Source organism: Barbus barbus (assembly GCF_936440315.1).
Source record: "Barbus barbus genome assembly, chromosome: 30".
Taxonomy (NCBI): Eukaryota; Metazoa; Chordata; class Actinopteri; order Cypriniformes; family Cyprinidae; genus Barbus; species Barbus barbus.
In genome coordinates, this window is record NC_136758.1 from 19,584,577 (window position 1) to 19,612,482 (window position 27,906).

Consider the following 27,906-nt stretch of genomic DNA (forward strand, 5'->3'; position numbering starts at 1 on the left):
ACGTTTTTAACGTGGGCGTGCACGAGTGCTACTTCCTGACCACGGTTGTCATATGACTCTGCCTGTTCATCCGCTCTCAGCGTAGATCTGTTTACACTTAGACAGTTGACTATAATTAACAGAAATAATAACGATGTCTACATTAGTGGCGAATCGGCCCGTGGATCTGAACGGCCCTGAAGCAGCGGCACGGCAGCACGCTCAAGCCGTGGTCAGAAACTACATCTCCCAGCCCAGACTGAGTGAGTGTCATTAGCTTTCATTCATACAGCTAACAGCAGCAACACATCTGGCCGTTCTCTCTAGTTTTATTCTCTTTAATCTGCATTTTGCCTTTGCATCAGAGACTAAACACAGAGGACAGGACAGAGCTGATCTATTATCGCTAGTGTTGGCAAATGTCATATTGGAGTCAAAGCAGCACAGCTGTCATGCTAACACTAGCTTGAGCTGTTTATAGTAAATCGATCAGCACTTTTGCCCTTTGTTTTACTCATTTTTTGAACGGTCATTGCGTAAATAAACAAAATAAGTGTGTTATTTAAGCTCATTTTAATAAGAAAGCGAATAACCTTTGATGTCTTTGAAGGGCTAAGCAAGTGTAAACATGCTAGCTAGCCGAGCAGGACTAAATCTCATTATTTATAGCCAAATAGCTTAATCTGATGTGAAATAGTCATTCAAAACTACAGTAAACAATACATTTTTGTTATGGATTTCTTAAGATTGGTCATTAAATGTAGTATATGATTGTTTGAAGGCTCCGTCTGTGAATGTTTTTTTGACCTCCATCAGTTTAATACTGATAATATGACAGTATTTATATTATATGTGCTGTTTAGGTATGTATTTGGTGAGCGGAATGGATGTTTTTATGATTTTGTTTTCGATTCTCACGCAGTGGCTAATGCTGCACACAGAGATAGACAGATGGAGTGATGATCCCTCTCATGTGACATAATCACGTGACACCCAGCTGAGCTGGTGAATAATGTGCAATGAGGAACCTTCAGCTCCACAAATCATCTGACTTTTTTGTAACTGAAAAAGTTGCATATGTTTTTGCATTAGGCTGACTTAAAACCCTAGTTGCAGAGGTGTAGTCAGTTTATTTTAATTTGTACTCATAATCTTTTAATTCAAATTGCAATGAGAGTTGCATATTTTCGTCTGGAATAATGTAGATTATTATACATATTAGTATCTGCCATTTCGCAGAATAGTGTTTTTCAGGAAGTTAATTAACAGTTATACACCAGAAGATATTTGTTTGCCAGGCTCTAATTTTGCAGTGGTTTGTGAAACTATCACTGATAAAGCTTCATCTCATGCTGTTTTATTCTATCAGAAATATGGGCTACTGAAGAGTGCTTTTCATCCTTGTCCATCACGTCTTTTTAAATTGACTTTTTGTGTTCAGCCTCTCTCTGTCTGACTCTTGTCATTTCCATTTCTTGTCAAGGGTTTTGTTGTCAAATTGTTTGCCTTGTCAGACGCAACCTAATAGCACATTGCAAATTGTTTAAAACCCCATGAAAAGCGCAGTTTCTTTCTTGTGTTGACATATTTTCGATTAAGTTTGGAGGAGACTTTTTTATTTATTTATTTTTTTTTAAAGCTTTGGTTATGTCTCTGCATCATGGCTTGCTATTCGGTTGTATGTCACGTTAGGGGCATTCTTATTTTTGAGCATTTGATTGGACAAAGTGTGCAGGATGAGTGCGTATATATGCTAAATTGTATTTTATCAATGCTTAGGACTTCAATGGCATATAGATGGCTAATCTGAAATCTGATTTTATTTTTGAGGTCTGTAGTACAGTGCAACGTGGACATTTGTTTGGTCAGTTTTGAACTTGGCACTAACAGTAATAAGGAAAACCCAGTGAGATGCAATGGTTGCCTAAATGGAGGAAGCAGGCATTCTAATGGCTTAGTCTTGCTTAAATATACAGAGGAAGTGTATATTTTATTTTTGGGAAGTAGGCATCCTATGAGCCAAACACTCCTGCGAGCCTGAGAAGTACCGTATGATCAGTGAACGTTTTACCTATTTTATCTGTTATTGTATGTGTGGCTTTTTTTCCCTATATTTTGTTCTCTCCATTTTTCTCAAAACCTCGCAATATCCTGCATTCAACCTGCTGGAACATCAGATGACGCCACGCAGTCATAATGTGTTACCGGCATCTCTTCGATAACATAATTTGACTCTTGTGTCTGATGTTTCAGCACTTGAGTAGTTAATTTTGTTTACCCCTTTAATGGAGAACCTTGCTAAAATTACAGCTCGTCTGGCATCTTTCTCTCATTTTTTACCCTTCATGTGTATTATTGATGTTATTCACTGTAAATCTCATTAATTTAGACTGTCCCACCGAGAAGCACAGGTAGCTTGTTTCTCTATTTTTCCTAAGAGTGTCAAAGGAAAGCTCAGGCTAAAAGCCTCTTAGCAAACCAGGAAGAAAATAAATTACTTAATGGAAGAATTGAAGCCTTCCCTTCTGAAAGCCAAAGAAGCTGCATGCGTAAAGACCCCCGATCTGAAACGCCCCCCGGAATACTGTTTAAAAAAAGCCTCTCTAATGTAGGCATGCCAGATAGCAGCACCATTTTGTGCCTCATCAGTGGCAGAGTGCATGCTGATAGTGGGCTGTGATTGAAGGCAATGAAGACTGATGGGAAGGCAAACATACAGATCTGTACCCATGAGTCCTTGCAGCGCCTGATATGCCATCACAGTCGAGAGGCTGTGTCCGTCAGCGCAGGTCTGATTGGTCCTGCTTTGTCCTTAAAGGCTAAAAAACACAGAAAGGACCTTCAAGTTTAAAACCTTTTTTTTTTTTCACCTCAAATTTAAAAAAAGAATCTAATATTGAAAGGGCGCAGTAGAAGGAAAGCATTTTTGCGTTTTGTTACGAAACGTTTGGTATGTAGAGAATGCAGATTTAGAGTATATCAAATATTTGCAATTTTACAACTTTTGTCATCGGCTGGTGTGTTTAAGTAATTTGTTAGCATGCTTGTGCCCAGTCAAATTTCCAAGATGCCTGAAGAAACAAACAAACAAAGTAAACGTACAGTGCATTCATCTTTTCTGTAGAAATAGAGGCCTTTTTTGTCTTAATCACGTCATTGGCAACAAAAGCAATTAACCCAGACTGTCTATTCGCTTTGTTTTAATGCTGAATAGACGTTTAAATGTGCTGAAAAGACATTCAGCACGGTAATGGTATTTCTGTGAAGAAACAATTACCCGTAATGACATGGTTATAAACAAATCTTTCAGATGTCACAGCCCTCCTTTATTTTATCCACTGTTTCCTGTTGCTAATCCTTTTGTCCGCCTGTAATTAATCAATTGTCGTGACAGTGAAAAAGAAAGCCCGCGGTGGGCGTTCGACTTCATCTTGCCATCAAAGAAAAGTAAATGAAAGGCGAGTATAGAATAGTCGACTTTCAAAAATAGTATCCAAGTATATAAAATTATGGACTACTTGGATTGAAAAGGAAAAAAAAAACACTTTTTTTATCCCATTATGCACGTCACATATATGACACAATGTGTTTCTTGCGTTTTGATCTAGATGTTTTCGTCTTAAAAGCATATTGTATGTTTTTTTTTATTATTGTGTGCTTCAAGTACAAATGTTGCTTATTTTATGTCATTTTCAGTGTTTACCTCATAGCATTTGGATACTATATAGGTTTATAAATTATACTTACAAAATGAATTTAGTTTGTGCTGTGATTTTCACATTTACGTACTATTTCAGCGCAATTTATTAGAAATCATGCGAGGCGAGAAAGCCAAAGGGTAAAAAAATTCCAAGATAGGTGAAGACGGAGGAAAAAACCTGACTAAGCACATTACAGAAAGTTCAAGATATTACCTAGTTATATGTGTAATACTTGTTCATTTTACATTATAATAAAATATTTGATTTTTGTTTATAAATATTATATAAATATTACCTAACTACATAGTATGTGTAATATGTTACATGTTATTTTTAATATTAATAAAAATGACATTTATCTATTTATTTAGTTATAATTATATTTTAATTTGTTTATAATTTAATTTGTTATTCAAAATATACATTGAGGATTTTATAGACTTATATTTTATAGTCTTTATAGTCCATCCATTCTAAAACTCCAGATAGAGATTGTCCCTCTGCCTTCTGCACTTAAAAATAAAAACATTTTGCATTAATTTGCATTTTATTGAACAGAATACATAATAGGTGTTGAATGCGCTGTTAACTCATTAACTTCTTTAAATTTTTATTTAGCTATTTTTTAAAATATCAAGTTTGATTTGAAATATTTTGTTGTTTCTGACATGAAAGTAACTTGAGTATGCCATCTGTATGGACTTGAATGTGAAATATGACAAACAGCGTAACTTCGCTTGTCATAGGGGGCCTGCTATGGACTTTTGTTATAGATCTGTTGCTAGGCAGCGTATGGGTGAAAATCTGCCTGTCCCTGCAAATCACTCTCAAACTGTTGCAGTAACATTACGGCTGTTTCGATCTATTGTAACTGCACCACTTTGCCACCTCTCCTCGAGAGGCAGCGGGGTTAACCAGCTGTCTCAGTTTAGCTGTCACCCCTTCAGTCTGCATCCCGCCAGGAAACACACACAGATTACAGCTCTTCCCACCGTTCCCCCCCCTCATACACACACACATACACAGTCGTCTGATTACACACGACCCAATCAGTGCATGCGTGTGGGGAGTCCTCCGTTACAGACTCTGCCTCTACCTGTGGGGTTAAAAGCATTCCTGTTTGATGGGGGTGTCATCACTGTGGAGGTCTTTGTTAGGACAGATGAACAGCCACAATTGCGTGTCTGTGAGTGTGTGTGCGTGTCTGTCTATCAGACTGTCTGTGTGTTGCATGCACGTCTTGCTTTTATTTTTTAGGGGACTTTTTTTTGGTTTGGTAGCTTTAGTAGTTTTGATAGCATGTCAAGATAATTTATTTTCTCTCTTGCCATTTAATCTTGATGTCATGTTATTCCAAACATCAGACGGACTCTGATGCATCTCTAAAACATCTCATGAAAAGGGCATTGCATTATTTTAATTAACAGAACATTACCTCACCTGAATGATAAACATACATGGCAAGTTTTGATTAATCTTGCATTTTTTAAATATTATAATGAAGTTGTTTATTTTATATGATACTTTTTTATATCTTAGCATTTTTCATTAATTATCACATTTTCTTTATGTTGGTGACATTTCAGTTCATAATCACACATTAAAACGTTCTGCTGGGGGATTGTTCGAATTTAATTAGCTAGCATTCAAGGAGGCTATAATCATCAGTTTGCGTCTGAAATCATGAAGGCCTTTCAAACAGTATCTCCGTTTTGTCATTTTTATGCATTCAAAATTATCATCTTTCAACACAGATTTTGCTCAATTCATTTTGATATGAAGTCCACTAAATCCAAAACCTGCCCTTTGAGTGTGTAGCACATTGTGCTGTCAGTGCCATAATTGGATTCCCTCTGTTAGCATTGAAGTCCCAGAGAATACCATCAAGGTCCCCTGTGATCTCTGATTCACTGTCTTTCATACGTCTATCTATTGGTCATCCAACGTTTCTCTTTTTTTCCAAAAAGGATTTTATTGTGTCCCCCAATTTTTACATTTGTTCAGTGTTCAGCATGTTTCTGAATAGGTTGATAGGTTGTCAAAAAAATTATTTTTACAGAAATGTGCTAATGTGCATTTAATTAAAAGCACAGGACTACATTTTGTGCCATTTACATTTGCGACAAAAGGTTAGTATTGAACATTGTCCGTTCTTGCAGAATACCTGCGTAATTTCGTAGCGTTTTGGCAGGTGGTTCAGTAAATTTTGCCATTGAACATTTGCTCACTTATACAGCTTAAACAGTCTGTTCATTATTCTCTCAGTCAGAAAGTAGAGGTGTCATATCAAACCATGTGATTTCAGAGTCTCCAAAATTATGACTATGGGTTATGAAGCCATTGCCAACAGGTTCAGTCATTCGATTTTGCTGCAAAATCCACTTTGGTATTTTCAGAAATGCACAAATCTTTTCTTACAATTTCTTTAGGAAAAACGGTGGTACAATTAAACCCCAGTCTACATTTTAAACCATGACTGTTCAGAATGAGATTTCATTTCCCATCCTTTTGCTTTCATAGATTGTCCTTGGACTGATACCGACATCTGTCCCCTTCCGACAGGATCAGTCTTTTTCAGTTACGGTATCAGAGACGCCCAATGTCTCAGAATTCATTATCAAGTCTTAATATGTGGGTCTTGTGGGGTAAGTTTAGTGGGTGTCATGGCGAAATTGTGTGAGCCTTGTTTGTCTGTTTAATGACAGTTGCATTTGTGTCAATCTGATCCCAAACATGGGGCAATTAGCGCTCTCTTTTATTACGTCTTATGGGAAACCACCGTGCGGATGCTCAGCAAAAAAAGAAAAAGGAGAAACACAGGAGGATGTGCGTGAATGAGACAAGCCTGGCACCTTTGCCTGCGCTTTTGTATCGTTAATTCAGTTTCAGCGCAACGCTACCGGCCGGCCCCAAAAACGCCTGTCCCACCGTGCCCCCCCCCCCCCCCCCCCGCCTTCAGCGCTTCTCTTTCACAGCAGAGATGGAAATGTGTTGGAATGCTCCATGCCTCCTTTCAGCGCCACTTGAATGGGCCCTTTAGTATTTCACACCAAGGTGTCCTTCAGGGCGCGGGGTCAGGCTACCAAAACAGCTTCTACCGCCGGATTAGAACCAATTAACATCTCGGCACACAATAGGGCCTGGCAGCTCCACAGGCCTCACGTTGACCTGTGCTGGTGTTGCATGCCTAGCCTCGGACCGGCGCACTCAAACTCAAGTGTCCTGGGAGGGGTGGGGAAAGTTTTTCAAGCCTAATGGGAAATGTTGCTACTTCACACCATGTGAATGTATAGCCATTTTTTAATCTTTATTTTACAAGGCCTCTTATGAGGCACTGAGTCCTCTGTGTGTGGAGTTGAAGTGGGCCGCCATCTTCATCACAGAGCTGGAAGGCGATTGGCTCATGGTTCGGCAGGGTCGTTTCATCGCCCTCCTTTTTATTTATTTATTTTTATTTTGCTTATTTGTGATCAGGTTTTCTTGCACCGTGTTCGTACAGCTTGTTTTGTTAATTTATTCTGCGTATTTAGATGAGTGTTAAATTTCGCTTCCATTGTTTGACTAAAAAACTAGCGGCGTCCTGCTTTGGTAGAGCAGATTAGCACCTGCGTGCCTTCGTTTAGCGCTCGTCTGATGTTGTGCACAATATCGGAGCATGTCATGAGCTTTGTTTGAGTAAAGATTTCAGCTCCTCACTGTTTTCCATTAGCAGTTTGCCTTGCGTTCGAGAGACTTTTAAGGGGTTGATGTACAATTATATGGCCGCAATTTTCCAGCCTCGTAATTATGATCACCTCTCAGTAAATAGACATATGTATCTCCTTTGAAACATATGGGCAATTTGTAGGGTAAGTGTAGCTATTAAATCCATTTTATAAGCACCTCCCTGTGAAGCACATACTGCAATTTGTCTGGGCAAAAAGGACGGAGGGAAGGAAAAGCCAGGATGTTTTGAAAAATAATGGAATTTGCAGGAAGCGTGCATTTTAGTGTGTTCGCAAATTTGCGGAATGCATCCGTTTTTGTGTGCTTTGAGAGAGCGAATATTCAGTGTTGGGGTGATTTGACTACTGTTTTTCTTTCACTGTAATAACAGCAATTATGAGACTAATCATTTATTTAGGGAAGACATGTCGCTCAGGGAATCATCATAATGGGAGACGAGGTCTTTCACCTGCACAGCTAATATCTTTTTTTGCAAGATTTCTTGTTTTATTAGACATATTTTGAAATTTTTTTTTTCTCTGAACTTTAGTATACCAGATAAAAGACAGCTTGTAATCTGCCTTTTTTTAATACATTTTGCTGTAATATCAGCAGTGTATAGGCCTACTACTGATGGTAGAAAAGGATATTGGAAAACAATACTTAAATGAAAATTTCCATATCAGTAAATTTTATTTAATTATGTTTTGTTGAGGATCATCTTGTCTAAATACTAAATATACTAAAATCCATTTTTGTGAAAATCATTATTTTTTTTTAAAGAAAATAATCTTATTCAGAAAGAGTGAAGTAAATCAATTAAATGTGACACTAAAGTAAAGTAAAGTCGTGACGTATTGTCAAGTATGGTGAACCATACTCGAAATTGGTGCTCTGCGTTTAACCCATCCAAGTGCACACACACAGCAGTGAGTAGTGAACAAATGCATACACACACACACACACACACACACCGTGAACACACACCCGGAGCAGTGGGCAGCCATGCTGCAGCGCCCGGGGAGCAGTTGGGGGTTCGGTGCCTTGCTCAAGGGCACCTCAGTCGTGGTATTGAGGGTGGAGAGAGCGCTGGACATTCACTCCTCCCACCTACAATTCCTGCCGGCCGGGGACTCAAACCCGCAACCTTTCGATTACGAGTCCGACTCTCTAACCATTAGGCCACGACTTCCCAAATTATAGTGTATATTGTAACATTTATAATGTTACAAAAGATTTATTTTTTAAATAAATGCTTACTCGAAAAAGTGTCAAGTTTTTCACAAAAGTATTTTCCAAAATTAAAATGTTACTTGAGCAGAAAATCTGTATTTTAGAACTATTTCTAAAGGTCATATGACAATGTAGAATTAATTTGATAGTTTTCATTGTATTTGTGGGCAAATAAATGTAGCCTTGGAGAGCATAAGACCTTTTGAAGGGTTGTAGTGTGTGTGTGTGTAAATTTAATTCTTGCAAGGCTGAAATCGAGGCGGTTCTATTTTGTATCCAGTGGGCAGTATTAATTAATCAAGGTACTATTAGTTGATGTTAGTCATATTTATCTCCATTCACTGGCAGAACCACAGAGCAGCCGGAGAGGGCAAACAGTCGTTTAGTAACTGGGATCATTTCTCAACTCAATAATAGATTGTCACAAGGCATTTGAATCTTTTTTTCCACACAATATTCATAGAGAAATTTGTGAGAGCAGGGGGCCTCTTAGGATTTAAGACAGTTCTTTCTTTGTTCCTCTAGATTTTTTTGCACAACTGAAAACAATAAAAATATAAAAAATAAGCTATAGATAAATCTGAAAAGGGGGAAAAAATACACAAAAAGATGGAATGACGTTACACGTTCAACCTTCCTTTTCTCCTCAGCCAGTAAGGAAAGTCACGATGTGCAGGTGTGTGTGTGTGTGTGTGTGAGAAACGGCAATAGTGCATTGACAAGTGAATCTGCTGTCTGAAGCCTAATTAGTGGCATAGTGTCTGCTCCCCGTGGGGCTGCTGTGCTGGGCGTTAGAGACGGTCCATTCTCATTTCCTACTGCCTTTGATATCAGACCACAGTCTGACGGCGCACACAAAACCGACACACTGAGGCGTGATGGACGACCCAGAGCAGACAAAGCTGACTCTTCTCCATCTAGCGTACACCATCTCTCTCTTTCACACACGTATACACACACTCTGAAACAAAGTGAAAGGACACACACCAAATTGGCTCCTGTGACAGGACGGCTAATGTTTTCCCATGCAAAGTAAAAGGCCAAAGTATGAGGCCACACCCTCTGCTGCTAATGACAGCCCACCCTGAGCATGCACCTGCAGTCTGGACCAAAAACACTGGTTGGCTTTTTATAAAAATTCTACAGCGTTCATTAAAAAAGTGCTTATATTGAGGAAATGGAAAAAAATCTAGTTAAAATGCTTCTGCATGATTAGATTGGACAGAAAAGAAGGTATTGTGCTATGTTGCAAGTCAAGATTTAAACCTGCCTTACCTAGATGAGCACCACAGTTCCGTGAGAACACTTTAAATTGCATTAGCAACATTGGGGGTTGACCGGTTTTAATTATTGTATAAGAGGAACACTGAAAAAAAGTATACTAAAATTTTTAAGGTAAGTGGTTGAAAACAATTTATTTTAGCTACATTTAAATAAAAATTTTTGAAAATGTGTCAACTAAATTTGTTTATTTAAATGTAGCAAAAATAAATTGATTGCAACCACTTACCTTAAATTATTAAATTCAATTAATCTTTTTTTTTTCAGTGAACATGAATATTTTTCAAGATGCTAAGAATGTATTCATGAAATTTCTATGCATTATATTATTATGCGTTATATATTTTCATGTTTTTCATGAACTGCCATTTAAATTTGGAGAATTTGGAATATTTGGAAAATTTTTAGAATGATTTCATGACACTTATGTGACACTGAAGAAGGAGTAATGGCCAAATGACCAAAAACACTTGGTGTCTTTTTATAAAAAATACTTCAGTGTTCCTTACAAATGCACTTATTATATTAAGGTAATGAAAAAAAATCTAGTTCATGTTTTTGCTTCTGCATAATTGGTCTAGTATATTGGACTAGATTAGATTGATATGTTGCAGGTCAGACATGAACCTTCCTCACCCAAATGAGCACCACAGCTCCAACAATTAGCAGTTTCTTTCCCAGGTTTTCCCCATGTTTCTGTTGTTATGTTTTGGACATACTATGCTTGCTCTCTGATTCACTGTCCAAGAGTGATTCAGGAGTTACGCGAACCCGTGTCATGATGGGGGAAAAAAAAGTGTTGTCTTTAAAGGGATAGTCCACCCAAAGATGACAATTGTCATCATTTACTCAGCCTTATGTTGTTCCAAACTTTTATGCATTTTTGTCTTCTGCTGAACACAAAAAGAAGATATTTTGAAAAATGTTCATAACCAAATGGTTTCAGTTCATTTTTTCCATATACAATGGAAATCAATGGGAACCGAAACTGTTTAGTTGCCAACATTCTTCAAAATAACTTATTTAATATTCCACAGAAGAAAGAAAGGCACCCAGGTTTGAAACGACATGGGGGTGAGTAAATAAATCATGACTTCTGGATGGACTTTCCCTTTAAAGGGACATCTGTGCCCCACTCTCCCTGGCCTGTTCAACCCAAAGATAGTTCATCCTGTCTCCCTAAAATTAATGTAATTGTTTATATAGGCTATATGAGACTTTTTGGGCACCTGGAACCATCATAAATTACCATAGTCTGAGCCAAGTAATTGTCCCTCATGGAACAGAGTGTCCCCCATCGTGACATCTGCGGAAAAAGCTGCCTTGAATGTGCTAACGGTGTTCTTCTAGCCCTGACATTTGGACATCGAAATTTATGAAAGCCATTTAGAATACTCCAGTAAAGGTCACTGTGTACAATTAGATGCACAGGTGTCAAGAGAAAGAGTCCTCATTTCCATGTGATTGTGGTCTTTTGTAGCAAATTTCATGCACTTTATTGGTCACAGCTAGTGCTTGCAGTCGGTATATGCATGTGTGCGTGCATGTGTGGCTGCACTCACGCCTGTCAAAAAGACATGCAGCAACCTAGAATCAATAAAGGTTTCCCATATGTCTGTTTAGTAATTGCATGTTTACTATTCAGGGGCATGTCAAATGGTCAAATAAAAATGCAAATTGAAGGTGTAAATTTTCATATTAATTTTCAGGTCTCGGCGCACTTTTGCATGCAGTACAAAGTATAAAAAAATGTTTGTTGTGTTTGTTTTCATATTGAGTGTCGTTTTTGTCATCCTCAGCCTATTCTACTGTGTCTGGTGTAAATGGGCCACTGGTTATTTTGGACAATGTCAAAGTAAGTCCTTTTTTATGTGTTTCTAAAAACTAAAGTATTTCAAAATATGAGAGTTTTAAACTTACATTATTTAAAGTGACAAAAAGGAGGACTTTTTATTTTATATATATATATATATATATATATATATATATATATATCAGTGAAATGTAAATCATTTTATAGTTAAACTTCCGAACAAGAGCTATTTATATTAACATAACATAAGGGTTAACCTGTTCAAAATTTTGGGGTTGGAAAGATTTTTTAAATGTTTTTGAAAGACGTCTCTTATGCTCATCAAGGCTGCATTTATTTGAGCAAAAATAGTTATATTGTGAAATACTATTAAAAATTTAAAATAACGTATATTTAAAAAATGTCATTTATTCCTGTTATGGTATAGTTGAATTGACTTTGAACTGTCAAGTTAAACTGATAAATTAGCTCTGAATAATGAATGGGCTTGTACTTTTACAGTTCATACAAAAAAGCTGCTAATGACAGATACAAAGCTTCAAAAGGGACAGAGAACACCATTAAAGTAGAGAATATGAATTTTGCACTTCTCAACTTCTCAAGTCTACTAAAGTCTTAAAGTGAGCAAAAGAGAGACATTCAAGTTATTATTCACCAATAATCTTCCCTTCCCTAAAGCTTTGAAATGCCATTCACATTTGTGTTTAAACTCGAGTCAAAATGGCCTGTAAAAGTAAAAGAAATGCTACCATTCAAAATTTGGGGTCAGTATGATTTTTTTTGTTGTCGTTTGAAATAAATAAATACTGATATCATCATGGAGTTATTTAACTGACCAAAGGTGGCAGTAAAGACATTGTTTTTCTTTTTTAAACAAGTTTATTTCAAATAAATGCTGTTCTTTGTTGCACAATGTTGTACCTTGATAATAAAAATAAATGTTTTTTGTGCACCAAATCAGCACGTTAGAATATTGATCCTTGTCTTCATCTCTGTCTTTATCACGTTCCTTTAGTTTCCACGTTTTGCAGAGATTGTGCACCTTACCCTGCCCGATGGGACCAAGAGGAGCGGGCAGGTTCTGGAAGTCATTGGCACCAAGGCTGTCGTTCAGGCAAGTCTTCATGTTTTCTCTATAAATATTTGTTGGACATCAACATCTGCTGTATCTAAGGTTAAGATCAGGTCATAACTGAAAAATGTTTCCATTTTGTGTCCGTCAGGTGTTTGAAGGCACCTCAGGTATTGATGCCAAGAAGACGGCGTGTGAATTCACTGGTGACATCTTGCGCACACCTGTGTCTGAGGACATGCTTGGTAAGCATGTAACTAATGCTCATGCAGCTTATGTAATCATAGTCTTGAGGTATCTTCTACACAACCAATACAGACGTCGTGAAAAACGTGTCATTTTATTTCAGGACGTGTTTTCAACGGGTCTGGTAAACCCATTGACCGGGGTCCTACTGTTCTGGCTGAGGACTATTTGGACATCATGGGTAAGAGACTTCTTTTTTTTTTTTTTTTTTTTTTTTTTATGTAACATTTGCAGGAACAAGTGTCTGCTTGAGAGGCACATAGTTGACTGAGCAATACTCTAGATTTTGACTGAGCAATACTCTAGAATACTCTGATTTTAAATATCAGCAGCACATCTTTGCCAATTAGGCTGCCACCAGCCATGTTAAATGTTCTTTGTCTTTGCGTTTGTGTGGCAAGCCCGCGGTTTGTCTGCAGATTATTTGAGAGGCCAGCATGCCAGAATATGTTTATCAATGCTTAAAATTCCTCCTTGTTGGTATTTGAATTTTTAGAGAGGTTGAATGGGAATTTTTGTGTGCTTTTTAAGCCATTTACTGACCTCATGACCCTGATCTCTGCTAAGCTGAAATGGCAAAGGTGATCTTTTGAGCCATCAAAGGTAAACAATGGCGATTCAGGGCAACGTTTGAATGAGCCGAACGGATAAGAGGGAGCGTAATAAAAGGTTGATCAGGCCTCAAGGTCACACCGTTCCAAATAGTGTGTAGCAAGTTTATATGCTTTAACAAGAAAACTGTTTTCTAAAATATAAGCCTTTATCATTTGTCATGGTCAGTGTGGATAGTTTTGCCTTAAGAAAATCTTTCTTTTTTTTTCCAGTAGCCCTCTTTTTCTTCTTTAGAAATAGAAGTTGTACTTTGTAGACTCCTAAGTACCAGATTTTTTCTTGCTGAGGTGAGTTCACTGTTCTCCCTTTGACTCTTCGTAGGTCAGCCCATCAACCCTCAGTGTCGTATCTACCCTGAGGAAATGATCCAGACGGGCATTTCTGCTATTGACGGCATGAACAGTATCGCCCGTGGACAGAAGATCCCCATCTTTAGTGCTGCTGGGCTACCACATAATGAGGTGTGTTTTAACAGCACTGCCAGTGCATACAACAATAATTGGCTTATATATATATATATATATATATATATATATATATATATATATATATATATATATATATATATATATATATATATATATATATATATATATATATATATATATACATATATATATACATACATATATACATACAGTGGTGTGAAAAAGTGTTGGCCCCCTTCATGATTTTTTTTTTTTTTGCATGTTTGTTCTTTTTCTTTTCTTTTTTTTTTCTTCTTTCTTTCTTTGTGACATACGGCCAAGTATGGTGACCCATACTCGGAATTCGTGCTCTCCCTTTTTTTTTTTTCTTTGGCACTTTTGGCAAGCACTTTTTCACACAGGGCCATGTGGGTTTGGATTTTGTTTTAAACTTCATTTAAAAACTGCATGTTGTGTTTACTTTATCTTTGATTCATTTTTTTATTTGTTTGATGATCTGAAACATTAAAGTGTAACAAACATGCAATAAAATAAAAAAATCAGGAAGGGGGCCAACAGTTTTTCACACCACTGTATATATACATATATGCATATACATATATGCACGCACGCACACACACACACACACGCACATATATATATATATATATATATATACACACACGCACATATATATATATATATATATATATATATATATATATATATATATATATATATATATATATATATATATTAGTTTCTGTTTTGAGTTAAGATTAAAATAATTGAAAATAATTCAATTTAAATATAATGTCATGTTTTCTATTTCTGTGTTTATTTGATCAAAAATATTGTAAAAATTTAATATTGTCAAATATTATTGCAATCTAAAATAACTTATTCTTATGGTGGCAAAGTTTCCTAAAGTTTTCCTAATCAAAACTAACAAAATGATCCATTTTAATTGGTGCTCAGTAATTAATAATGGTTCTTATTATTGTCCATTTTTTTTAAACCGGTTTGCTGCTTAATATTTTTGTAAAAAAAAAAAAAAAAAAAAAACTGTCATAGGCTTTTTCAGAATTCATTGATTAATAAAAAGAACAGCATTTATTTGTAATAGAAAATATATATGTTTTTATAATGTTCTGTCACTTTTGGTCAATTTAATGTGTCTTTGCTGAATTAAAGTATTAATATTTATTTATTTTAAATCTTACCTCAAACTTTGGAATGGTAGTGCATTTTCACAAAAAAATATATTAAGCATTAAAAATGTTTTCAACATTGATAATAATAATAAGAAATATTTCTTGAGCAGTAAATCATAGCAGCATAATAAGAATGATTTGTGAAAGCTCACACAGTAAATAATTGAGATATTATAGTACAATTTCTATAGAAATGAAAAGAACACTACCTAGTATGTTCTAGTATGGTTTTGAGATTATTGGTATTGGATAATTATTTAGCCTGACCAGTATATTTCTTAATCACTACACATTTCCTGTACTTTTGTTTCAACGTATGGCCGCGTTAATAGATTTACCTTGTTTTTGCATTCAACTAGCTAGATTTTAACTTTCTTAGAAATGCACTGCAGATCTTTATACAGAATTCAGGAACCGATGATACAATACAGACCATGCTGCTTTCCAGTGTGTTTTAAATATTTTAATTAAACCTCATATTTATTCTTTAAATTCCCTCATTTGAAGTGTTGTGATCAAATGTAGCACTTTATTGTGCAGCAGTGAGCCAGCCGCAGAGCCTTTTTCTGTATTATTATGCTTGTGAGTGAGACAAGGCTGTGTGATTAACGTTAATTTGAGAGGGATCTGTAATTGATTTCACCCCGTGGTGTTTCTGTGGAAACAGTGAGGTAGGTCAGAGATCGTTTCATCACATTCTCGTCTCGTGTGAATGCGGGAGGAACCGGTATGATTTCGAGAGCTCTAGAGTAAGCAAACAAAACCAACCACTTAGTACTGATCAATACATCCAGTACATGCTTTAGGTCAGTTGGTTTGTTTAGTTCCAAGATGAGTATGATGTCCTTGCTGAACTGAATGATGAGAACCATAAATGTTCATTTTTTAACTCTAAATTGGATCCTCAAACTTTCAAAGGACATAATAAAGGTCATAAATTATTTATTTGTCACCAGCTCTATATTGCATGAATTATGAAGAGCGATACACACAGGAACATAATTTTCAAGGCTTTTAGTGAAAGATTACCAGAACTTTCTATGTATACAACGCCACTGAGTTCATTATTATAAAGAGTTTGCCTGCAGAAAGTCATCTCTGCCCCAGAGATCATAAATAGACTATTGTAGTTGGTTACCAGCTATGGTTTGTTTACGCATTAAACTCGTGGCCACGAGAAAAATATGCCGTTCCCTCAACATAGCATCTCGAGGCCATGACATAAGGATGACGTTACCTCGACAAAACGATCTCGTGGCCACGAATTAATATCTCGTGGCCACAACAAAACTAAGTGAACCGAAGACGTCACCGTACCATACACGTTTATGTTTTGTGATTTAGTACTGGCTGGTTCACTCAACCCTGAGATTTTAACACTCGACAGCTGTTTCTCCAGACCATCAACCAGACACTTCCCATTAACACCCTTAAACTCATACACACAAGCAATAATAATAAACCACAACACTTTTGGGCTTTTCACACTATGACTAATCTAAGGTTTTTGTCATTTTAAACCCTTTGTTAAGACCTTGGGTAAAGAATATGAATATAATTTCTGAAAACCAGCTCCAGACCAAAGTTAATTCTGCTTTTAAGCGGTCTATTGAAAAGGATACATTGTTAAATTGTTCTGCTATAATGTTGAAGTGAGGTAAAGATCAATTACGAAAGCTTGTAAGAGTTAACAGTTACAAGTGTGAAAAGCCCATCTCTTATGTTCAGATGCCTAAAGAAACCTGTTCCAGGTCTGAAAGAGTGAATCATCAACTACATACATGCAGGAAGGAATAGTATTGAATTCTGTCATGGCAATAACATGAATAGGATAATAGTTAATGAATCAGATTAAGAGGAAAAAATGTGCTGTTTTCAGTATATAGACTTGTAAAAAAGAGAATAAACTCTAGTGATTGTCAGTTATGAAAATATATGATCAAAAGCCAAGGTTGAATGGTGTGAACTTCCAACAGCTCAAGTGTAAAGAGGGTTTCGGTGTCTCACTAATGAAGGCACTGTGCTGTGATATAAAACTTTCTCGTTTCATTAAACAGGAGTCGTGGGGTCACAGCCGGCTTTATCCCCTCAGAGAAACAGGTGTTCTGGGTCAGAGTTCAGACAGGGGTCAGGCGGGATTAGATGTCCAGGACCATTACATTAAGTGATAAGCGTGAAATTCCTCATGCTTGTGCTCTTAATCTCTTTGTTGCAAATACATACACAAATATACATCCACACACACATATATAGTACTTTAAAGAAATGGGCTTTGCACTCAAATTTGGTGTTCATTTTAGCCCTGTAGTATGTTAGTGTTCAACATGCTTAACAAAATAAAGCATTTTCTTTTTTCTACAATTGATTTTTTTTTTTCTTATCAAACTAAATATAAGTTTAAATATCGGAGATTCAAATAATGTATTATACACTACTGATGAAAAGTTTGGCATAAGTATGATTTTTAAAATGAATACTTTTATTTTGCAATAATGCATTAAATTAATCAAAAGTCATAGTAAATACATTTATAATGTTACAAACATTTCCAATTTAAATAAATGCTGTTTTGCTTTTTTTATTCTATTCATCAGAGAACTAGGGATGTAACGATTCACTCAACTCATGATTCGATTCACGATTTTGATTTCTCGATTCAAATATCTCACAATTTTTTTTCTAACAAGATGAGATTTAAGATAAATAATGAAAATGTGTCCTTTTATTAATGCTTGGACAAAATGCTGCACATTTCTTTGTGAAATTGAAATATAACACGACTAAATTGAAACCCCAAATCAAATAAGTAACACAAATAAAGGAAATCTCTTTATATAAAAAACTAAGGCTGTGTCTGTGCTCTTTCCATTTAAAATTAGAGGCAACCACGGCGTTTATTCATGATCCAAAAAAGATGCTGCATACATGCAACATGAGCAGTTTTTAATCAAAATTGGATTGTATAATTTCAAAATTTGAAGCAAAAACCAAATGGTCTGACTTCAGTTTTGTGAAACTATTCATAAAAAATATCTGCTAGAAACAGAAACCACAGATGAGCTGAATGATACACAAATTCACTCTCTGCCAGCAGGTGGCGCTTCTGGAACAGGCATTATAGCGTTTCCTCGGTTACCGCTGTAAACAAAGCAGTGCTAAGCTTATGAACTTTAATATGCATCATTGAGGCAAATGAAAAGAAAATACCATCTAAACTTTTCTAAAGACTGTCATTTCCCCTCAGAGATACATTCATATTAAGTCCTACCCCTAAATGTATTGCGATTTGTTTTGTTTTGCATCTCAACCTATTTGAATGTCTCACATTTGAATCGATTTTCAACCATCGTTACATCTACAGAAAACTCATCATGGTGTCCGCAAAATATTAAGCAGCACAATGTTTTTCAACATTGATAATAATAATAAGAAGAAATGTTTCTTGAGCAACATGTCAGCATATTAGAATGATTTCTGAAAGATTATGTGACACTGAAGAATGGAGTAATGGCTAATGCCATCACAAAAATCAATTACTTTTAAGTATATATATATTTTTTTACAATATATTAAACTGCAAAACTGTTGAAATTATAATTACATTTCACAAAAGTACTGTTTTTTTTTTACTGTATCTTTAATCAAATAAATGCAGCCTTAGTGAGCATAAGGACCTTCTTTCAAAAACATTCAAACTTACCTGACCCCTTACTTTTTTTCTTTTTTCTTTTTTTATTAAATTGTACAATTCTAACTTTTTATTCTGTGCTTTTTGATTGGTAGATTGCTGCCCAGATCTGTCGTCAGGCTGGTTTGGTCCAGAAAACGAAAGATGTGATGGACTACAGTGCAGAAAACTTTGCCATTGTCTTTGCTGCTATGGGGGTGAGTGGTTTTTCATTGTCTGTATTTGTGCCACATTTCAAGTATGTGGGTTTTTTAAAGGCTTGTTTTTCTTGAGGTTCCTTGTGTGTTTATTTTCTTTACAACAGGAAATCTATTTTACATCTAGGTCTCTATACATGGGTCAACTGTTTACATGAATTTCAAGATGCTTGTGTAACATGATCCTCTCAGTGGGCGGAATGTAAAATTGTGTCCATTTTGTGTGAGTGGGTGAATGTTGGTCAACGTAGGTGTCTTAATCCTGCTCTTCAACACCACCTTAACCTTCTGCCCTCACCTGTCTGCTTCCTCTCCAAACCTTTGTTATTGTCACCTGAGTGGCTGCGGTCTGTCCTCTCAGACAGGTATTACCTGTGTCGGGTGTCAGGTTCACCTGTGTATTCAAGTGTGGAGGGCTTCCATTAACACATGCTTGAAATGTCACTGACCCTGTCTTGTGTCCTGTGGCCGCTGGGCTCCCAATGCCGACTCGTGTCTAATGCATTCGCTTTTGAGGCCTGTAACTCTATATCTTGATTTCATGTGCAGGGTGGTCAAAATGCTAAACCTTTTACAAAAGGAAAAGGTTTTTCTTTAGCAGGAAATGTACTTCAAGAGGTCATTTTGAACTGAATAGTGGAGCTTTTGGTTGAACAATGAAAAAGGAAGTACCTGACATGTCAGTTCATTAGAGCCTGGTGAAACAGGAAGTGTAGGTCTTTCTCTGGATTTATTCAGTGTTTCACATGTTTGTTTGTTTGAATCCCAGGTCAACATGGAGACTGCGCGTTTCTTCAAGTCTGACTTTGAGGAGAACGGTTCTATGGACAATGTGTGCTTGTTCCTGAACCTGGCCAACGATCCTACGTGAGAATTCATTTAAATCACCTCTCTCCTCTTATGTAATGCATTTTGTATAACATACATATTGACTATTTGAATCTTTTGAATTGTTCTACGTAGTATTGAACGCATCATCACCCCGCGTCTGGCTTTGACCACAGCGGAGTATCTGGCTTATCAGTGTGAGAAGCACGTGTTGGTCATCCTCACGGACATGAGCTCCTACGCAGAGGCTCTGAGAGAGGTGAGGACGATATCATATCGATAAAATTGTTTCCTCATAATGAATGTCAGAATCAAGGACTATTAATTTGCAAGCGCCTCAGATTTTTGAGAAAAGTAGACTTTAACTTCCATATAAAAACTTAAAATTTCTTAATTCATATACCTTTTTTCTCAGTGGAATACAATAAAGGTGCTCTTTTCCAGTACAAAAATGCATGGTGATTACTGGCTATTGTATGGTTTTACACTTTAGTTCAAAAGTTTGGGATTAGTAAGGGATTAGTTTTTTTTATTAATATTTTTTATAGATCAAAGACATTAAATTAATCACAAGTGACCAGTTAAAACTGTAAAAAAAAAAAAAAAAAAAAACTATTAATTAGCCCAACTGTTTTCAAGCATCAAATCAGAATATTAGAATGATTTCAGAAGGATCATGTGACAGTGAAAACTGAAGTAACGATGATTATTATATTTTTTTTCTTTTCATTTTACATTATTAACACACTATTTTCCTTTTTTGATATTGTGCAGTTGCTTTGACACAATTTACATTGTAAAAAGCGCTACATAAATAAAGGTGACTTGACTTGATGAAAATTCAGCTTTGACATTACAGGGATACATTACATTTTAAAATATATTAAAATAGATATAGTACTTTTAAGTTGTAACAATGTGTCACAATACTACTCTTTTTACTGCACTTTTGGATCACATAAAGGCAGCCTTGGTGAGCCTAAAAGGCTTGGAATATATTTCAGTGGGTTTATATTGGTAAACAGACAAGCTGTAAGATCTCACTCAATGTGTTTTTTAAGGATGTATGTCATTATTTATTCTATCTTGTTATGGTGAATTCAGCCATTTCAACAAATATGGTTGAAGGTCTCCTTAACAGAGTCATAATTCTCTTGCGTCTCATATAAACAGTTCATATTGACATTTTATAGCTATGAAAGCATTCAAGGGAAAAGTAGGTTTTTCTATTAAATGCAAGGGCAAGCAAATCTGAAACACCTTCTGTGCTTCGTGGTGATATTTCCAGTGCCCCGTTTCATCATATGTCATGTTGTTCTCCATTTGAATTTCATACCTGCTTAAGCATAGTTGACCTTGTCAAGTAAATAATCCTAAGTCTCTGTATCTAGTCTGTGTATCATTTTGTATTTTCCCAGCCATTGTACTGTGCACTTCTTAGGCTAGATGCACAGCAAACACATTTATATTGCGTTATCATGTATCATATAAATAACAACCTAACTTAGCATCTCTCAACTCTGCTTAGCAATACACGTAATTGACTTTACATGTACAGGCCTATTTCCTTTATATCATATTCCAAATGTTTGGCGGTGAACAAACAGCTATGACAGCTATGAAAGAGCACAATCTCGTGTAACAAAAGCACAGTAACCCCTCTTGACATTTGGAACAATATTGGAGCAATGGCCAGCGTTACGGTTAGTATCATGTTTCCTCTGTGGCTTATGTTGAAGAGCCACTGTGTCCAATTGTAATAAATGGATTTCAGCACCATCTGCCAAAGTGTAAAAATTGTGTTTTAAACACAACCCGATGTTAAACCAACACACTGGCTTTGTTCCGAATTGCATATTGATAGATCAAATCAAATCAAGTGTTATTGGTCACGAGCATACACAGAGAAGTACAACATGCAGTGAAATGCTTTGTACAACTCTCTGTACCAAATAGAATTAACATAAGAATTTACATAATTACGTAAAATATTTAATCTAAACAATTCTTAAAAATACAACACAATGCAGAAAAATATAAATAAGTTATTTATACATTTATGCTATACTACTTATATTATTTCTGCTCTAAATACGTGTCTAGTATGCAAACTTTCTATATGCATAAAATTCAGTGGACCCTACAGTTCAGCAAAATGTGTAGTATACAACAAGAGCACACTGGGTGCTTTATTACAAAATGCAATTTGCTCTGCAGGATGACCTTCCTATTGCAGTGTGATGAATGAACTCGATCCTTAATGCATTTTGAGATATAATATATTTTTCTTGACTCACTATTGGATTGAGTTGCCAAGAGGAAACAAGAAAATAATTTTTTTCTGAAAAGCTTTTTTTTAGTTTTTAGATGAAATCATGAATGAAGAAGAATGCGTTTAAGAAAAAATCAAGAAAATTATTTTAATATTTTTTTTAAGTGTTATAAGTTTTGGTATTAAATCATGAGTGAAGAAGAATGTGTAAGAAAAAATCAAGGTTGATGCTGCTTTTTATTGTTTTGCACTGGAAGAGTGAAGAAAATGGAGTGTGCTGCATTGAAGATACTGCATTCCATAAAGTGGATGCATACTACACATTTTGGTAAATTAATTAGGTCACATTCCACATAACAGCAAAATAGTATGAGTTGTATGATAGCATGCCATTCGAAACATGGGAGCAGTGGGACGTTCAGCCTTCTGAAGATACTTTTTTTCTGGCAGCATCTTCTTTCTTCCACCCTCATGCCAGTGGTTATCATTTTTGTGCCACAAACATGTTTGGATGTCTAAATGTGTCAGACGCACAATACTCATTCTAAATAGTTTGTGTGCATGTGAAAGGACCGTTCCTTCCTGCTTTTGTGCTGCTGTAACCTTGGGATACATTCAGCCCTATCGAAGCTGCCTGCTTTGGCTTCTGCGGTAGGCAGACGCTTCCAAAGAGCGGTGGGAGCATTAACATTTAACTCCCTCTCCCATTCACCCTGGTAAAGGTGAGGCTCAGAACAGTGTCTACACTCGCTTTAACCTTGGGAAAAGATCTTAGTGTATTTTCTGCTTCCAAAGCCGCCTCGGTGTGCAGATGCAGCAAGTAGAAAACAGATTAAAATCATATGACTGGCTTGAAATGGCTGTCATTGATCGGTTTGTGTGGAACAGATGTTGCGGTTTAGTTTCATAAGATGCTCTTGTGTAACTTCACAGGAGACATTGAAAACTTTTATATACACATTCTACACAGAACTTCAATTGTCATGATGTAAATCAATTGTCATGCCAGTTTTGTCTTAATTTGTTGTGGTTTTAGGTTTCTGCTGCCCGTGAAGAGGTGCCAGGTCGTCGTGGTTTCCCAGGTTATATGTACACTGATCTTGCTACGATCTACGAGCGTGCTGGAAGAGTGGAGGGCAGGAATGGATCAATCACCCAGATCCCCATTCTAACCATGCCTAATGATGGTACATGCACACACACACACACTCATTGTTATATACACTGTAATTATTAATGACATATTGTAAAGCCATTTCAACAAATATTCAACTTCAGCATGCAACTCATCCTATTCTTTTTGAGCAGTTTGTCAAGAAGTGTCCTATTACTTTTCTATATAACTTTGAATTCAGCCTGGTGAAAACAAATACAGCCAAGTACATTCGCACATTCTTACACACTTGATTGCTGCATAAAATGTATATGATTTTAATGAAGTTTCATTAGTTTTCTTTAGTGGTGAAGGTGTCCTTTTGCCATTACAAAACTTGCTAGAATCAGAATGATAGTGGAAAGTGATATAAAATGTGCACTTCTTTATTTTGTGTTCAGGCCGGACACAGCAACTGCACCCAGTAACTAGCACTCTTGATGGCATTGGTTACTATAGAAACATCCTTGTGAAGGACCTGTGTGTGTTTCTGAATGGGTGTTCCCTATTATAGCAGCACCAGGAAACCTCCATCTTTCTTCTTTCTCATTTTCTTTGCCCTTCTATCTTTAAAAACTCACTCTGTTCTGTCCAAAACACCAGAATATTACTATGCCTCTTAGTATCTTCAGATCAGGGATGCAAATGAAATGGTTTATAAATGCTATTAATAACAACATCAACATCATTTATGACTTGAAAAAGCAGTTTTGACTGCATAAAATTGCTTAAATCTGCCCATTTAATTTTTGCCCTGTTTGCAGATATCACCCATCCGATCCCTGATTTGACGGGATACATCACAGAGGGGCAGGTGTATGTTGACAGACAACTGCATAACAGACAGGTGAGAAGTTTGACCAGCTGTGCAGAATCTGCAAAAGTACTCTAGGACTCATTCATGTGCTTCATATACATGAATTTATTATCAATATTTAATAATTAACCTTTAAGGTGAACATTTCCAAAGTTTTTCCTATTATTTTTATTACCTAACTCATCATTGTTCTATTTTTCCCACTTAAAGATCTATCCTCCCATCAACGTACTGCCATCTCTCTCTCGTTTGATGAAATCTGCTATCGGAGAAGGCATGACCCGCAAAGATCACGCTGATGTCTCTAACCAGCTGGTAATTAAGTTTGGAACGCTCTTAGTTTGTCATTTAATTGATTTTTCAGCCTAATTCTCCTTCTGTTTTTCTCTTAATCCCATAGTATGCATGTTATGCTATTGGTAAAGATGTTCAGGCCATGAAGGCTGTGGTGGGTGAGGAAGCTTTGACCTCAGATGACCTGCTGTACCTGGAGTTCCTGCAGAAGTTTGAAAAGAATTTCATTGCTCAAGGTAAAAACCACTAGCGTACGGTTCTCTATACTGCATCGGCTCATTCACTTTAGATGGGTCTAAATTTGGCATAAATGTTAGAACTGTACTCGCAAAGACTCTGTGATTTAAGTTTTTCTCGGGTAAATGGAACTTTAGCTTTATTTTATGCAGAGTTCATCACACTTGAGTACTTTTTTTGTTTTTTTTCAAATTCCAAGGTTCTTTCGACTATGAGTGTGTACGCGTACACTATTATGCTGTTTTCTAGTCTATATTGGAAACCACTAGACTGTTTTTCCATCAGCCACTGCTCTTGTTCTGCCTCAAGCACTTTCACCTCAGTGAATGTTCTTCTCAATGCTGTCACTCTTCAGCGTGGCACAAGGTGCAAGGCCCCCCGTCTCCGTCAAACCCTCCACTTCACTTTAAAAAGAATATATGTACATCTTTCATATTGATCACAGCCCTATTTTGAGGATGAAATCTCTCAACTCCCTTTGTGCCTGTCACACAGTTGCTGTGTCATTACCATCATTGGTAGATGATGGTAATGGTAGTGAAGAATCTGTTATTGCTTCTATTTGCAGAGAACAAAACATGCATTCACTCATCCTCCCAACATTTTTGTGGAACAATATAGCGTTTCTGTTTAACTAAAATATGCCATTTAAAGATGCTGTGTCAGTCAGCGATTTTGATCTTTTAAGCAACATGAAGCCGAATACAAGGCTATAAAGCCAGTTTCTTAAAGAACATCCCATTCATTCACATTCACTCTTTTTTTTTTCTTCTTCAAAGCTAAAACTCTGAGAAATTAACATCTGATTATAATAATATATTTTTATATTATATTTGATTATTTTTATGTTTCTTATATTGGTGTGTACACCAATCATAAGTTTGGGTCAGTAATAGATTTTTTTAAATATTTTTGAAAGAAGTCTCTTATGCTCACCAAGGCTGAAATTATGTTAAAAAAAAAGAAAAGAAAATGCAGTAAAAACAATAATATTTTGACATTTTATTACAATTTAAAATAACTGCTTCTATTCATGTATTTTATCATGTATTTTAAAATGTAATTTCTTACTGCGATGGTAAAGCCATTACTCCAGCCTTTAAAAATCATTATTATATTTGTGCTGCTTAATATTTTTGTGGCAACCGTGATGCATTTTATTTCAGGTTCTTTGCTAAATAGAACGTTCAAAAGATAAAATTGTATACATAGATAAAAGGCAAATAAATTTATATAACAGAAATTTATTTCAAAAACAATCTGAGCCCTCCCTGAACTCTCTGACATATGTGTGCATCATTTTTTCCAATACAAGTCTTTATAGGTTTTTGATAGCCCTTTTTATTTACTCCTTTAAGAAATGCTCTAAGAAGTCCAGTCAGTTAGATAGAGCATACGCGAGTCTGAAACAGAATTTTTCGTGATGGAAATGAAATTATAAATATGTTTTGTTGCTCGTGGCTCATAGATTCCAGTGATATAAGTCACTTGACAAGTTTCTGATGATTCAAAAGTTATGATACATAATGGAAGCTTGAGTGATGTCTATTTCTCTAGGTCCCTATGACAACAGAACTGTGTTTGAGACACTGGACATTGGTTGGCAGTTGCTCCGAATCTTCCCCAAAGAAATGCTGAAGAGAATTCCTCAGAGCACACTGGCCGAATTCTACCCGAGAGAGTCTGCTGCCCGTCACGGAGCCTCCTAAGACCACTACACCTTCTGGAGGCCTGGGCTAAAGGTCACATGACCTGTTTCCTTTAGAAAACTTCATCCCTTGTGTCCACCTCTACTCTGACAAGTGGTGTTTAGACTTACAGGGCATAACTCTGGGATAATACACATTTAATATTCATAAAATATGCATGTCATTATCCCATGTTTTATGACCACCAGAGATTATTCCATTGTTGTGTTATACATGTTTGTGTGTACTTTATTGTGTGGATAGAATATGTAATCGTGATTTGCTTTTGTTTCACTGTTTTGTTTTGGAGATGCTGACTGTCCTGTAGTTAATTTCTTCTTTTTTTTTTTTCTTTTTTTTTTTTTATTATTTGTTCAAATTATTTCACTGTCCACAACCTAAAGAGAATATTAAAAATATTTGAGCTCAGAGAGAAAAATTCAAGGCTTACTCCTCCACATCCTCCATTCATCACTGCAACAAGCACACAATTAATGCCATTTTTTGTAAATCATGAGAATATCTGATTTAAAAATTAATTTCCCGGCCTTCCCTTGAAAATATTTGCTTTTATTTATTTTAATACCCAATAAACAAATGAAAATAAATGTTTGCGCACCAAACTTAGTTTGTGTTATGCAGACAGACAGGTAATTATAGGTGTTGAATGATCATATAGTATGTATGCTTGTCACTGACAGCTGTTATTTCCCTTTTAGAGGAGGATGAAAGATGTTTACGGCATCTGTGCTTTGAATTATGTGCTGAGATATAAGACTGATTAAATATTACCATCTTGTATGTGTAAATGTGTTTTATCTGTGTTGATTGCTGTTAAACCTGTCAAACCTCTCAGATTAATTAAATTATATTGTTATATCATGATTGGCTGACTACTTTGTTTATTTGTCCTAATAACAGTGATGTCAATTAAAGTCCTTATAAAAATCAATATAACAGTTTCCACAACAATATAATAGTTCCTAGTTAGTGGGTGTGTCTTTAACTTCTTGCAGTTGTATGCCCCAGGGGTTGTTTTTCCTCGAATACCATAATTACTACAATGAAAAGGGTAACATGGCAGCAAAAATGACATTGAAAAAAGCAGTTAAAATTACACATTTTGCAGTGTCAAAATCCCCCCACCGCTTATAGATAATCCTAGACCTGTATTGAAATGACGTGTAAACACTTTTAGAATAAAATTGCATTTAAAATCGCCAGCGTTTTATATATGCTAATACACACAATAACTATAATTTTTAATTTCTGCTTACTGAAAAATAATTGGTACAATTGAAATTACACACAAACAATAAAAAAAATTGTATATCAATTTTCAAAAGTTACATTTACTTTGATTTTTCCTGTTTTCTTTATCCATCTTTTCTTATATTTCTTATATTCCCTTCCTAAACAAATACACTAACTTGCAAAAAATCGTTAAAAGGGGCAAAATGTTTGGACCC

General features: G+C 35.9%; 1 protein-coding gene across 1 annotated transcript; it reads left to right on the top strand.

Moving 5' to 3' along the window:
- Positions 1–27,321, top strand: LOC306850362 (V-type proton ATPase subunit B, brain isoform-like). The gene is made up of 14 exons (XM_079385946.1): positions 1–242; positions 11,699–11,754; positions 12,728–12,826; positions 12,936–13,029; positions 13,134–13,211; positions 13,964–14,103; positions 19,047–19,148; positions 19,918–20,015; positions 20,112–20,235; positions 23,285–23,435; positions 24,166–24,248; positions 24,429–24,533; positions 24,619–24,748; positions 26,307–27,321. Exons 1-14 carry the CDS (start codon positions 134–136, stop codon positions 26,456–26,458), a joined length of 1,521 nt encoding a protein of 506 aa, XP_079242072.1. The 5' UTR covers positions 1–133; the 3' UTR covers positions 26,459–27,321.
- Positions 27,322–27,906: the final 585 nt, after the last annotated feature.